At 43.3% G+C, this 13,796-nt stretch overlaps 1 protein-coding gene and 1 long non-coding RNA gene across 2 annotated transcripts; one reads left to right on the top strand and one right to left on the bottom strand.

Annotated features, from left to right (window-relative positions):
* Positions 1-4,380: 4,380 nt before the first annotated feature.
* Positions 4,381-9,425, top strand: LOC149768459 (putative disease resistance protein RGA4). Its single transcript, XM_089929280.1, has 3 exons — positions 4,381-4,833; positions 5,005-8,346; positions 8,493-9,425. Exons 1-3 carry the CDS (start codon positions 4,486-4,488, stop codon positions 8,985-8,987), a joined length of 4,185 nt encoding a protein of 1,394 aa, XP_089785406.1. The 5' UTR covers positions 4,381-4,485; the 3' UTR covers positions 8,988-9,425.
* Positions 9,426-10,294: 869 nt separating this feature from the next.
* LOC149768460 (uncharacterized) lies at positions 10,295-12,763 on the bottom strand. Its single transcript, XR_016399691.1, has 2 exons — positions 12,447-12,763; positions 10,295-10,520 (listed from the first exon to the last, which is right to left on the bottom strand). It is a non-coding gene; the product is annotated as an uncharacterized LOC149768460 (long non-coding RNA).
* Positions 12,764-13,796: the final 1,033 nt, after the last annotated feature.

Consider the following 13,796-nt stretch of genomic DNA (forward strand, 5'->3'; position numbering starts at 1 on the left):
CACCTTCAAAACTTTATGGTAGGCAGTAGGGGGCTTCTTCTTCTTGCTCCCTAACTTCTTGTCCAACTGTGACATGCATTTATAATACATTTAGTCCTGTATCAAGGGTCATAATCTACGTGCCAATTATAACATAGGGAACTTTAATTGATTCAACTCCCCCGTTCCCTAAATCTTTTCTTTTCTCTCTTCTTTTTCTTTTTAATAAATTAACTCACTATTTATGTGTATTAGGGACTCCTTTGCATGAGTACAAGGTCCCTTTTAGCTTGATCTAGGCTTAATACTCTATTATAGCATGAAATCCCTTATTTTCCACCCGGATGAACAGTAACTCGAACTAACAGTGGGTTACTTCATTCCGGTTTTGATCCACTTTCGGGACTCCAAATTTAATGAAATTTTTACCTAACATTCTACACTCATAGAGAATTCTAAAGAGGTAACATGCATCATCATCGGAGGCCGTTTGACCCCCTAAATAATTCACCGAAGTTGGGACTTCGACACAGTTTTTCCGTAGTGCCGGAAAAATTTGTCAAAATCCGATTCTTCCTCTTTTAACCGCCTCTACAACCCTTATCCGACCCCTCTAGACTATATCCACCCTTTGTATAGCCTAATGTCATCAAAAGACTAGATAGGGACGGATATTTACCTTTTTCTTTTTGAAAATCGAGGTCCTTGCGTAGAGGGGAAGGAGATCTACGTTTTTCCCTTCAGCTGGAAGTGCAACCGGGATCCCTTTCCTCCTTGAATCCCCTTCCTCTTCTTCTTTCTTCTTCTTCTTCTTCTCTTTTTCTTTCTTTCTTTCCTCTGTTTCACGCCTGAGAACCCCCTCCCTCTTTCTCTCGGTTTCATTCCAAAAGCCAGCTCAAACCCTCCAATTAAATCACATCAAGACACTATTCACCCTTTGTTTAATATTATTAAATTCCCATTTTGCCCCTAACACTTCAACATATCTACCGTTATGCCATTAACTTTTGATTCTTTCCTATTTTACCCCTTATATCAATTTTAAAGGTCAATTCTATCCCTTTTTATATAAAAAAATTTTTTGGGGTTATTACAAGCGCTAACCCACACCATGTCTATATCAATACTATGTGTGTGGCATGTTAAAATCTGGTCCACAGGGTCTAGTTCAAGACTTAGTAGTTCACTATGATCCTTCATGTTAGAACTGTCAACACTAAGTGGAGGTTCAAGTCCGGAAGACACCTACACCCATTGCATAGTATAAAGTTGCCCAAATTTCTATATATATATATATATATATGTATATGATTTTATAAAGTTTTGAAACTTGTGGGGGACTGTTGGAATTTGAATGAGTTTTAAATGTTTTAAAGGTGTAAATAAAAAGAATTTGTAACCCCTAAATTTTTAAAAGAGTTGTTGTAACCTTTAAGTATTTCAAATTCCAATTGGAAGTTTCAAAACTTCCCATTTTCTCTCATTATAGCCTTAATAAGGCCATAAGTATTCAACCATTATGATTGGATTACAAAAGGCCTATAAAGGAGCCATTCCTTGCATCTAACAAAAAAAAACAATACAAGAGTCTTCTTCTTTCTCTCATTGTTTCTCTCTACCACCATTCTCTCTTTTAAAATTTTTTATATTATTTTATATTTTGGGCAACCGATATAGACTAGGTAATCTGCCTACTACAGACATGCACTGTAGATTAGGCCTGCTGTGAGCCGTTTGGGTTGTATCTTGGAGTCATCGCTGACCGCCAATACCTGCACGTGGGGAGACAACAACGCTTTTAGGACAGTGCGTCTCTTGGCGTGCCTCTCACACCTCACAGGTCAAATATTTTCTTACTAATATTTTATTATAATTGTTAGATTTTCTTTTATGTGATTTAAATATTTTATGAAGCATCTTGCTAGATCAACACAGACTTGGTGTGTGGCCAAGACTGGGGCTTTGGATGCAGCGCTCCAGATGGCACTGGATTATGCTTGCGGGATTGGAGGAGCAGACTGCTCGGCAATTCAATCAACAGGGAGTTGCCATAATCCAAGCACCCTCCAAGCCCATGCCTCATATGCCTTCAACAACTACTACCAGAAGAATCCAGTGCCAACAAGCTGTGATTTTGGAGGAACAACCATGATTGTTGATGTTAATCCAAGTAAGATACGACTTACAATTCTATAAAGATCACCAATAACTTTTCATCTTTATTTTGGAAGTCGATTTTTGCTAGTTCTTCCTATATCCATTGAACCTGCAATAAATTAGAGCTTGAACAATAAACTGCTTTACTTTATATCTCTGATGCATCTCTGAAATAATTTTGGCAGGTTCAGGAACGTGCATGTACCCATCTTCAAGATAGGCACACTCCATAATGAGAAATATAATTCTTGCAATTAATTACAGATATATTTTTGTGAATCATGCATAACCTTCAAATCCTTTTGAATGTGTAGTTTTGTTCTGGGTTTCAGTCCTGCTTCTACCAGTACTGGTTCCAGTTCTGGTTCGTCGTTTTGAACACCAATAATTCAGGTGGCTCTAGTGTTCCCAACAGTCAAACTGTTCAGGTTGGATCTGCGGAACTTGATCTGCCGGAGGCCTCGGCGGTGGATTCTGGATCGAGTGGCCAGGGCTTGGTGCGCGATGTCTAGAGGCATTAGAAGCCCCTCTACTCCTTAGTCTCATGATCACGACTCGGAACCATTCCTCTAGCACCAATTGTTATTACTGGAAATCAGACCCGGGGGTGACCGCGAACCAGGGGGAGGAGCTTCTGCTGCAAGGCGGTGGTAGACGGCTGTCTCCGGCAGACCTACAAGAAGCCTGAGTCGGGGGATTCGGCGAAGGCCCTCCGATGCTTAAGTCAGAGAGAGTTTTTTAGATATTTTAATGGGAAGATCATTTCTATCAAGGAGAGAAGATGCCCCTCTCCTCGAAGTTCCCCCCTCTTTATAGGAGGGGATGTGGCAGTTACTCGCAATCGGATGTTATTACGCAAATTTTGGATTAAATGAATTACCTTAGATGGCATGAAATTTCAGGCTAGCTGGCAATCGGCTGAGATTGCAAAGATTCAAATGTTGACAGCTGTTGTGGCGGAGACTGCAGCATTTGATCCCGAATATGGAGGATTTGATGACCCCTTCTTTAGGCACATGGTCCGATTTAGAGTCCGGCTTGGCTGTTGGTGGAGTCGAGGTCGGTCTTAGCTTCTGACTAGGTCTTTCTTGGCCTCGAGGTCAATCGAGCTTTGCTCAGGCGAGACCATAGTTACTGAGATCACGCTCGCCGAGATCATGCTTATCGAGATCATACTCGCCGAGATCATGCTTACCAAGATCACACTTGCTGAGACCATGCCTGCTGAGACCATGCTTACCGAGATCACATCCGCTGTCAGATTCGGATGCTTTAACCATATGTGTTGGGTGGTCCACTTTTTCCCCCATCAAGCACCTATACTTTTCTTTGGTTTTTGTTGCTCATAACCCCATCGGAGAACTTTCTTAGTGATAGAAATCCTTTGTAAAAATAAAAGTTTAGTAATTTCCGTTATTTAAGTACTGTAGAAAAGAACAATGATTCGGAGCCATTAGTACAGGGAGGCAGGGCGGCCTCGGGAAGCACAGTGTCCACAAACAAAGCATTGAACTGGAAAGGCTTTTTATTTGAAACTGCTGTGAGGAAGAATAAGCCCGGGCTCGGGCTCAGACTCGGACACATAACTGAAACGAGCTTTACGAGCTCAAGTCCGAGCTTTTGTTTTGCCAAGCAAGTCCGAGCTCGAGTCCAATACAAAGCTCGGTACTAAGTCCGAGCCCGAGTCCAAAATTCTGTGAAACGAGCCGAGTCCGAGCTTGCTCGACTCATTAACAGGCCTAAGTACTAATTCGCTTATGTTGTGGTCTTTGCCTCTCGCACAAATTAAACGTGGATCAAGCAAACCCACCAAATTGTTCGACTATCAGCACTGCCTCCCCGTCTGCATCGCGTCGCACGTGCTGCTCCCCTTCTCGTACGCCTCCGCAACTGCCACCCTCGAGCGCCGTCTGCTCATCTTCCTTTCTGCCCCATCCCACATGCACCAAACATCTTCCTTTCTGCCCCATCCCACATGCACCAAATTCTGCCTCTAGTCTATCGGGGGGGAAAAAATCCTGCCTCTAGACATTATTTTGGGCTTGGCACGATCTTGTACGAAAAAATAAATGATTGACACAACTATCAACTTGGATCTATAAAATAGTTTATAGACATTGGCAACATGCGCTAGTTGACATTTTTAAATAGTATTGTAAATTTGTAATACTATTTTGGCACGATGATAGGAACAGGACAGCTAATACGAGCTGTCAAAAGGACGGAAGCGTCGAAACTGAACTTGGTCTTCGCTCTTTCTGAGAAGGAGACGAGAAGTAAAGCCAAAGCCCTCTTTCCTGTTTGCCTTGCCTTATCCGAGCAGAGCAAGGAGGAAACCGAGGCTGTGCAATGGCGAGCGCTGTCCTCTCTTCCATCCTATCAAAAACCAGCCAAGTACTGGGCTTTGCTCAAAGATCGGCAGTCTCGCCGTCTTCATCATCCGATCCACGCAGCAGTGTCCTGAAAGATCTGAAGAAGCTGGAGAAAACATTGAAGAGGATCCAGGCAGTGCTCCATGACGCGGAGGAGAGGGAGATACGAGACGAATCCGTCAAGCTCTGGCTGAAGGAGCTTAAAGAAGTGGCTTATGATGCAGACGACGTGCTGGACGAGTACCAGTACGAGGTACTGCGAGCCCAAGTGGAAGGCCGAGCTTCCCGCAAGAGGAAGCAAGTGGAAGGAGACGATGAGGAAGAGGTAAGCGGTTCTCTTTCAACCATAGTGGTTTCAATTCTGGATGGCACGAGGGATAGAAGCGTCTGAAAACAAGTATTCTAAAGTATTTAAATCATCTAAAATTCAGGGGGTAGGGCTGGTTTATTTTTTTTAAAAAAAATTAAGTCTTTTATAAATTTCAAAGTTCAACAGGTTTCAATTTCGGATGGCATGGGGGATAGAATCAAGGAGATCGGAGAGAGGTTCAATGAGATCTCGCAGGATCGGGAACGCCTCCGTTTAAGAGAGGAAGATGGAGAGCGACGGGTCCTCGAAGCTCCGTACCCAGCACCAACCAGCCACATGGTGGACGAGTCGAGTATTTATGGAAGGGAACGCGACAAGCAGGAGGTAATTGATTTGCTGTTTTCCGAGGGTGTGGAAAATGGTGTCTCCGTCATTCCGATTGTCGGCAAGGGAGGACTGGGAAAAACTACCATTGCCCAGCTGGTCTACAACGACCCCAAGGTAAAGCAATATTTCCATCTAACCGGATGGGTTTGTGTATCCGATGATTTCGATGTTCCAAGGCTAACAAAGGCCATCCTTGAGTCTCTTACTCAAAGTTCATGTGATCTTACACAACTAAGCACACTTCAAGATTCTCTCAAGGAAGCGGTGAAGGGGCAGAGAGTGTTGCTCGTGCTAGACGATGTCTGGAATGAGCAACAAAGCCGTTGGGAGTCCTTAAGAAAACCTTTTGTCGGCGCAGAAATAGTAAGAATTATCGTGACCTGTAGGAATAATTCGGTCGCCGAGATCATGCAGACAGTGTGTCGTTATCATCCTCTCTGCTTGTCTCCAGAGCAGTCTTGGGCATTATTCAGGCATTTTGCATTCGGTGGTCGGGACACTGAAGAACAACCATGCTTGGCGGATATGGGTAAGCAGATTGTCACAAAGTGTTCCGGTTTACCATTGGCTGTGAAGTCAATAGGAAGCCTTCTAAGATACACGACAGATGAAGATAGCTGGATGGATGTCATACAAAGTGATATATGGGAAATCGACGAGAATAATGAGATTTTGCCAGCTCTTAGATTAAGCTATAGCCGCATGCCACCACATCTAAAACCTTGTTTCGTTTATTGTTCCATGTTTCCGAAGGATTATGAGTTTGACAAAGATGAATTAGTCCGATTGTGGATGGCGCAAGATTACATCCAAACATCCAGAGGCAGAAGAAGAATGGAAGACATTGGCAATGAATACTTCAATGACTTGCAAAGAAGATCATTCTTTGATTCCTATCATTCTAAGTTTTTTAAGATGCATGATATGATACATGATCTGGCGAAATCTATTGCAAGAAATGAGTGCTGGGCAATTGTGGATAATAAGCTACCCAGTCTCCCCGATGAAGTTCGCCATTTATACGTGAAAGATGTAAAGGAATTTATGAAATCATTGCGCTTGTATAAATTTAGCGCCTTACGGACCTTGTTATTACAGCATCGGCATAGAGATCGAATAGTAATCCCAGAAATAGTCAAGAATCTGCCACTACTAAGATGTTTACGGATTCTACAGTTTTTTTGGGAAAGAAAAGATGAGATACCAAATTTATTCGGAAACCTAAAGCACCTACGCCACTTACACATCAGATCTGAATATATTGAGAAGGTCCCTGATTCAGTATGCCTCCTTTATCACTTACAGATATTGGTACTTGATTGCCCATATCTTGCAGAGTTACCAGATGGCCTAGGCAACCTTACCAACCTACGATACTTACATATCCCTAAATCAATATGCCTCCACCACCTACAAATTGGGAACAGGGTAATTCTTTGCCTACCAGCTGGGATCGAAAAACTAACAAATCTTCAGAGCTTGCTTGGATGTTATAAAGTTCAAGATGGGATAGGAGTGCTGAAGGACTTGGCGAACCTCCAAACTCTCATCATCTCAGGGCTCAGGAATGTGGTCAACATAGAGGATGCCAGGGATGCTGGTCTTAAACATAAGCATGAACTTGAGCAGTTGTTTCTGCATTGGAATGCGGGCGACTGCAAAAATGACGAGCATCGTGAGGGATTACTACATCTAGAAGCTTTTTCAGAGAAAAATAAGGATGTCCCAGCGGATGAAAAAAGGGAGGAAGCCATGCTCGAGTATCTCCAACCACATGCCAACCTCAAAAAGTTGGCTATAAAAGGGTATGGTGGTTCCAAGTTTCCAAAATGGGTGGGAGATCCTTTCTCCTTTGCATCACTTCAAGAAATCGTTATAATCGATTGTGAAAAAATAAGCTCCCTTCCTCTTTACATTCGTGACTCTCTTGGCAAGTTAAACAAACCCATATCAGAATCCATGCTTGAGAGGGTGTACATTTCTGGTTGCCGGCAACTCACGTCCATGGTAGGGCTCCATCATCTTGACTCGCTTAAAGATCTGATGATATACAATTGTCCTCGACTTCGGCTCTTATCAGAGGAAGGACTGCCATCCAATCTTCAAGATCTGCATATTGAGGAGTGCCAGCAATTGACATCATTGCCGGGGATGCAACACCTTAGTTGTCTCAAACAATTAACTATAGAAAATTGTTCTCAACTTCAGCTCTTATCAAAGGAAGGACTCCCATCCAATCTTCAAGATCTGCATATTGAGGAGTGCCAGCAATTGACATCACTGCCGGGGATGCAATACCTTGCTTCTCTTGAAAAATTAACTATAAAAAATTGTTCTCAACTCCGGCTCTTATCAGAGGAAGGACTGCCATCCAAGCTTCAATCTTTGGATATTGAGGAGTGCCAACAGTTGACATCACTGCCAGAGATGCAAAACCTTACTTCTCTTGAAGAATTAAGTATACAAAATTGTCCTCAACTCCAGCTCTTATCAGAGGAAGGACTGCCATCCAATGTTCGATATTTGTATATTGAGGAGTGCCAGCAGTTGACATCACTGCCGGAGATGCAAAACCTTACTTCTTTCGAAAAATTAACTATAAGAAATTGTCCTCAACTCCGGCTCTTATTAGAGGAAGGACTGCCATCCAATGTTCGATATTTGCGTATTAAGGAGTGCCAGCAGTTGACATTGCTACCAGGGATGCAATACCTTACTTCTCTCGAAGAGTTAACTATAAAAAATTGTCCTCAACTCCAGCTCTTATCAGAGGAAGGACTGCCATCCAAGCTTCAATCTTTATATATTGAGGAGTGCCAACAGTTGACAACATTGCCAGGGATGCAAAACCTTACTTCTCTCGAAGAATTAACTATACAAAATTGTCCTCAACTCCAGCTCTTATCAGAGAAAAGGTTGCCATCCAATGTTCGATATTTGCATATTGAGGAGTGCCAGCAGTTGACATTATTGCTGGGGATGCAAAACCTTACTTCTCTCATATTTTTAATTATACAAAATTGCCCTAAACTTCAGATCATGGTAGAAGATCAGCTCTCATATATGCCTCACTATGTGGAAATTGTTGATTGCCCTGGCTTGGTCAACTGGTGCCAAATACAAAGAATCAACTGCATTCGGGTACCCTCCATCCCAAATTTGAAGTGCTCCAATTGATTACTCGAAGACTTACACAATCGTACATTCTTAGATTATTTGTTGTAAATATTCTGTATGAAACTCATGCACCAACAAAGTTCTCTAATTCTCTTTTGCTCATGTGCCAGGCCGCTTCAGGCAACAAGATGACTATATCGAACAAATGGGAGAATATAATGCGTGGCTTTGATGATTTGACATCCATTGAGCATCTTTGTTTCCGTAATTCTTGGGAACCCTTTCAGCAAAGAGGCTTCATACCCGTACTTGAAGAGCTGACAATATGGGGTTGCACGGGCATCCCACCACTAGATGATCTGCACAAGCACTTATCTCTTCGAAGCTTGGTTATAAAGGACTGCCCTAGAGTCCGAGTCTTGCAAGATGAACTGCTCACATCCACGCTCAAGTCCTTGGTGGTTGATAGCTGTGAAGGCCTAATATTTTTGCCATTGGCGCAGCATAACCGAGATGAATTTGAGGAGCTGCAGCTTGTTAATTGCCCCAAGCTCGAACGGGTGGAAGGGTTGAATTGCCTTTTCTTCCCAAAAATCTTAAGAATAGAAAGATGCCCTCAACTTCGGCTTCCACAAGATGATTGGCAGCCATCTATTCCTCCATGAAATTGCGGGTAGCTATACTTGCATTTTGGCTAATTGCCAAATTAATAATTCTACTGGCACCAACTGCTCTGTTTCTTTATCTATCTTTGCAGACGAATCAGAGAACAAAGAAACAATTGATGATGGAACCCATGAGAAACAAGTGTCGGATTGTGTGAAGACTGAGCATGCTAATACTCTGTTCTCTCTCTATACTTGAATGGTAGGAGGGGCCTCCCTTAGGCCCTCATCCCTTGTTCTAAAAAGGAAAAGGTAAAAAAAAGAAATGTAGCGACAGCCTACTTATTATTCTAGATCTCTGATAAAAAACTGCAGCTGAAGCAGCCATCCCTGTCTTCGTGCATGTTGTGTATCAAATTATTGTTTTTAGCCCACAAATTTACTAGTTATAGCTCTTCTTCATACACAATATATTCAGCGACCTTCTTGTCTGAGAAATCCCAATGGATAAGAGTTCCTTATCAACAGATGTTATATGGTTGCTAGTGCTCTTGTATGTATTATATGCAGAAACAACCAAGAAATTTATTCCAGACAATATTCAGGCAATGCAGAATATGTATGACAATGGAACGGCCGAATATAAAATGTAGCAAACAGGGAGAAACCCAATTCAAATGAATACAAGGCAGCCTTTATCCGGAATTGAGGCAGGTTATGTCAATGGAAATTCTGATAATCTTGATGCAGAACCCAAACACAGTTTGCAACAGCCAAATAAATTACTTGCATTTGACACTCAAAAAATAAATTGCATATGTTTTAGCATAAACTATTGCTGTTCCGTGTTTCAGAACTTATTACACTGAGATGAATTAACGTAGGAATTCAAGGGAGCTCACTCTAATTGAGTCACAAAACAAAGTTCGTGACATCCGATGGTTGTCAGGGCGTTATAAATGGTAGGATAAGGAAAAAAGTGTCTCGATACTTCATATGCTTGGAGGTACAATAATGGCCTTCCTCAAAGTAGATGATATATTTGCGACCTTTTATCTTCAACATACAGCAAACACACTGAAAGTTGGGTTATAAAGATGCTACCTCACATGGAGGATGTGCTAAGAGCGGCGAAGCTGCAGTATCTCCCAATTGACCATCTAAAACAGAAGAAGAAACAAACGACAGTGACAAGCACAGATACTTCAATTTACTTTTTTACTCACAAATTACATCAGCGGACTCATTTGCAGAACAATTAAAACAAGGAATAACTGGTTCCTCGAACCTCCTCTTCTAAGGCAATTAATTTACAACTAATAACTGATTATACTGTTAATCTCCTTTTCTAAGACAATTCAGAGTCAGAAACATTACCTAATCACTCAAATCATCATCCAGGAAATCAAGATCAGCATCATCTTCATCAGCTGTGGCACCCATAGTGGCAGGATGAACCACTAATGGCTCAACTATTTCGGTTAATGCTGCAATTTCTGTATGAGCTTTCCTTGACGCTATATCTGACTCTTCATTCTCATTCACCTCATTTTCATATGCCTCTGCTTGCTCCGCCTCATTATAAAGAATCTCCTATATTCACAAGAGAGCAACTTGATTCAGTTAATAATCAAGCGAAAAAAAAAAGCACAGCAAAAGTGATGCGGGAAGTGTGGGAAGACAACCTCCTCTGTTCTGCGGCTGGGTTCAATCACCTAAACAAAGAAAACAAGGGAGTTCTTTTGGGCTCAAAACAGAGCTTCTGCAACCCTTTTCATTCACGGAAAGGAAAAACAATGGAGGAGAACGGTGGCTCCTTTACATCTCTTTTATATGGCCATGACTCACCCTAAATCCCTAATCAAATCCTAATTAAAACAGACTCCTAATCCAGCACTCCACGGTTGGGTTACAATTACGATCAACCCTCAGGATCAGCGTCCTCATCCCTATCGCTTCCATCTTCATCGGGGCTGATTTTCTGTCCACTGATGTACCTTGCCACTTACTGATTTTCTGTTTCCGACAGGTTGTTGCGGGCATTAAGACAGTTGAATTCATCAGTGTATTCAATCACCGTCCAGGGGCCCTGTCGGCAATTCTAGTACTGATGGTAGAGTGCCTGCTCGTAGTCAAGCCGGAGGAAACGACCCCGCAGGTGCTGCTTCATTTTGCGCCAGGTGGAAATCTGCATCTTTCCCTGCCGCAGGCGATAGTGCTGTAGTTGTTCCCACCATGCGGAGGCTCCACCCTTCAACTTGTATGCAACCAACTTCACCTTCTGATCTGGGATCTCCATATAATCGAAAAATTTCTCTACTTTGGCCAACCAATCCAAAAATCCCTCAATATGAAGATTGTCGCTGAAGGCAGGAAGATCCACCTTCAATCTAAAATCAGGGAAGCCCTTGTCACAAACGCCCCGAGGGACCTATTTCCCGTGGGTTCTGCATCCCATCCTTCATGCCTAAACCCGCATAGTCCCTATTCCTCCGTAGACCAAACTCGTGGGCTTCATCAAATATCCCACAATCATCAGGAAATCGGCAGCCGAAAGCCAAGCCTCCAGCGGGAAGTCTGCGGTTGAAGACCATCCCTCCATCGACTCTTCGGTTCCGTTCGGCCCCAACACGCTTGCAATCGGCCGCCTCATCACAAGCCCTTTCCCCATCCGGAGGTCTGCGGTCGTCGTTCCACCTAGGCCGTGGACCGTCGAGCGCGTTGAAGGCCACCGCCTCCTCTTCTTCCTCCTCGGACGACTCCGGAAAGGGTTGTTGCCTACGCCGGTGGGAAAAATCCAGTGCTGGTACCAGTGGACCTCAAGGGAAGTCCTCGCTGGTCGGTGCATGGTCCCGATTGGAACCCCTGGTACTCCCGATCTGCATCCCTTGGAGTGTCTGCTGGATATCACGCACGGCACCCTCAAGGCTGCACACCGCCGCCCAAAGGGCCGGCACCCCATGATCGCCGTCGACGGGGTGGACGCTTGCGACGCAGTCATCCGCCATCGAAGCAGGAGAATCCTCGCTCTGATACCAAATGATGCGGGAAGCATGGGAAGACAACCTCCTCTGTTCTAGGGCTGGGTTCAATCACCCAAACAAAGAAAACAGGAGAGTTCTTTTGGGCTCAAAACAGAGCTTCTGCAACCCTTTTCATTCACAGAAAGGAAAAACAATGAAGAAGGAGAACGACGGCTCCTTTACATCTCTCTTATATGGCCACAACTGACCCTAAATCCCTAATCAAATCCTAATCAAAACAGACTCCTAATTAAGTCAGGATTCAAAACTAAAACAAACGTAATTTGGAAACCAATTTGAACTAAACAAGGACTTCAACTTGACTCAACTAAAACAGAATTCAAATGCAAAAGGACTCTTAATCCAGCACTCCACGGTTGGGTTTCAATCACGATCAACCCCCAGTATCAGCGTCCTCATCCCTATCACTTCCATCTTCATCGGGGCTGATTTCTTGTCCTGCATCAGAAAGGTAAAAGATAAATATAACTGGTACCTCATCTTCTTGCAAAGATGGCCTCTCAGACTCAACAACCCAATTATCTAGTAAGCTCTCCAGCATGCCGCTGTCAAGAGATATGGAGTCATCAGTAGTTCTCTTTAATTATCGCTCTCTAAGATGCAAGTTGTAATGGACATAAGCAAAATCGTTTATCTTTTCTGAGCCAAGCGGTTAAGCCTTGTACTATGAATTTGATCAAATATACTCCAATGGTGCTCACAACCAAAGGACGTGCATGTCTGTCTCAATATCCGAATGGCAACTTGTTGCAGTTCAAGACAATTTATCCTATGTTGTTGCCACCATGCAGCTCTCAATGAAAGGAAGAAAAAGAACGACAAAGAAGCAATGGTTCAACACTCCATTCTACCATCAACAATAAGACAACAGTGTCACACCCCTGCCTGCGCGGGGCACGTGAGGCACCCAGTGCCCACGTGGGGCTACATGAGAGGGGAAACACGGAGCTCCCCTACCAGATATTGTCCGGTTCCGGGGCTTTACGCAAGCGTCCTTCATTCCTCTCCGGTTTTGTTTTCCTTCCAAAACACGTCTGCAAGATTTGGAGACACCCGCATCACATGCCTAGGCTCTGCAACGAGTCTTTTCGCTATGGAACTATTGGGCCTTACACCCTTTCCACCATCGGACAAAAGCGCGTCCTTCATCCCTTTCTGATTTTGTTTTTCTCTCAAAACGCGTCTGCAGGATTTGGAGACACCCGTTTCATATGCCCAGGCTCTGCATCGAGTCTTTCCGATGTGGGACTATTGGGCCTCACACCGGTGTCTCCAAATCCTTTTTTCTTTTCTTTTCTTTTCTCACATCTTAATCCATTTTTCTTCCCCTCTCCATTCGTTCCTCGCGTTCTTATTTTTCAATTATTCTTTTTTTCCTGGCATTCCGTAAATAGTAATTCGGGCGACGCGGCCTGTGATCTTGGATTTCTTTCTCATATATAGCCTCGGTACCCTGAGGACTTTTAGTAGAGCGCACGTTCGAGGAGATGGGATTCAGTTGTACTGTCGCTGATGTAGGTTGAAGTAGGGATCTTTACGGATTCTAGGGTTTTACTTGTGATGGCAAATGCGTTCTTCTAAAGCCAGTGCGATGGACGATCTAATCGAAGTTTTATTATGGTGTTTTGATTGATTTGTATTTCCATGGACGTTGGGTTATAAAGATGCTACCTATAGGCTCAATTTTTAGGCCAAGCACACAAGGAGGATGTGCTAAGAGCCGCAAAGCTTCAGTATCTCCCAATTGACCATCTAAAACAGAAGAAGACACGAACAACAGCGACAAGCACAGATACTTCAATTCATTTTCATGAATATCTTAACC

This window comes from Phoenix dactylifera, chromosome 2, assembly GCF_051530095.1.
Source record: "Phoenix dactylifera cultivar Ajwa chromosome 2, Ajwa_hap1_PhDact_Kaust_v1.1, whole genome shotgun sequence".
Classification (NCBI taxonomy): domain Eukaryota; kingdom Viridiplantae; phylum Streptophyta; class Magnoliopsida; order Arecales; family Arecaceae; genus Phoenix; species Phoenix dactylifera.

Bases quoted from the DNA above. Each gene is read 5' to 3' on its own strand.
- LOC149768459 (XM_089929280.1), top strand. From the start codon at position 4,486: ATGGCGAGCGCTGTCCTCTCTTCCATCCTATCAAAAACCAGCCAAGTA. The intron at 4,834-5,004 runs GTAAGCGGTTCT...AAAGTTCAACAG, and splicing joins AAGGAGACGATGAGGAAGAG to GTTTCAATTTCGGATGGCAT. The intron at 8,347-8,492 runs GTACCCTCCATC...CTCATGTGCCAG, and splicing joins AAAGAATCAACTGCATTCGG to GCCGCTTCAGGCAACAAGAT.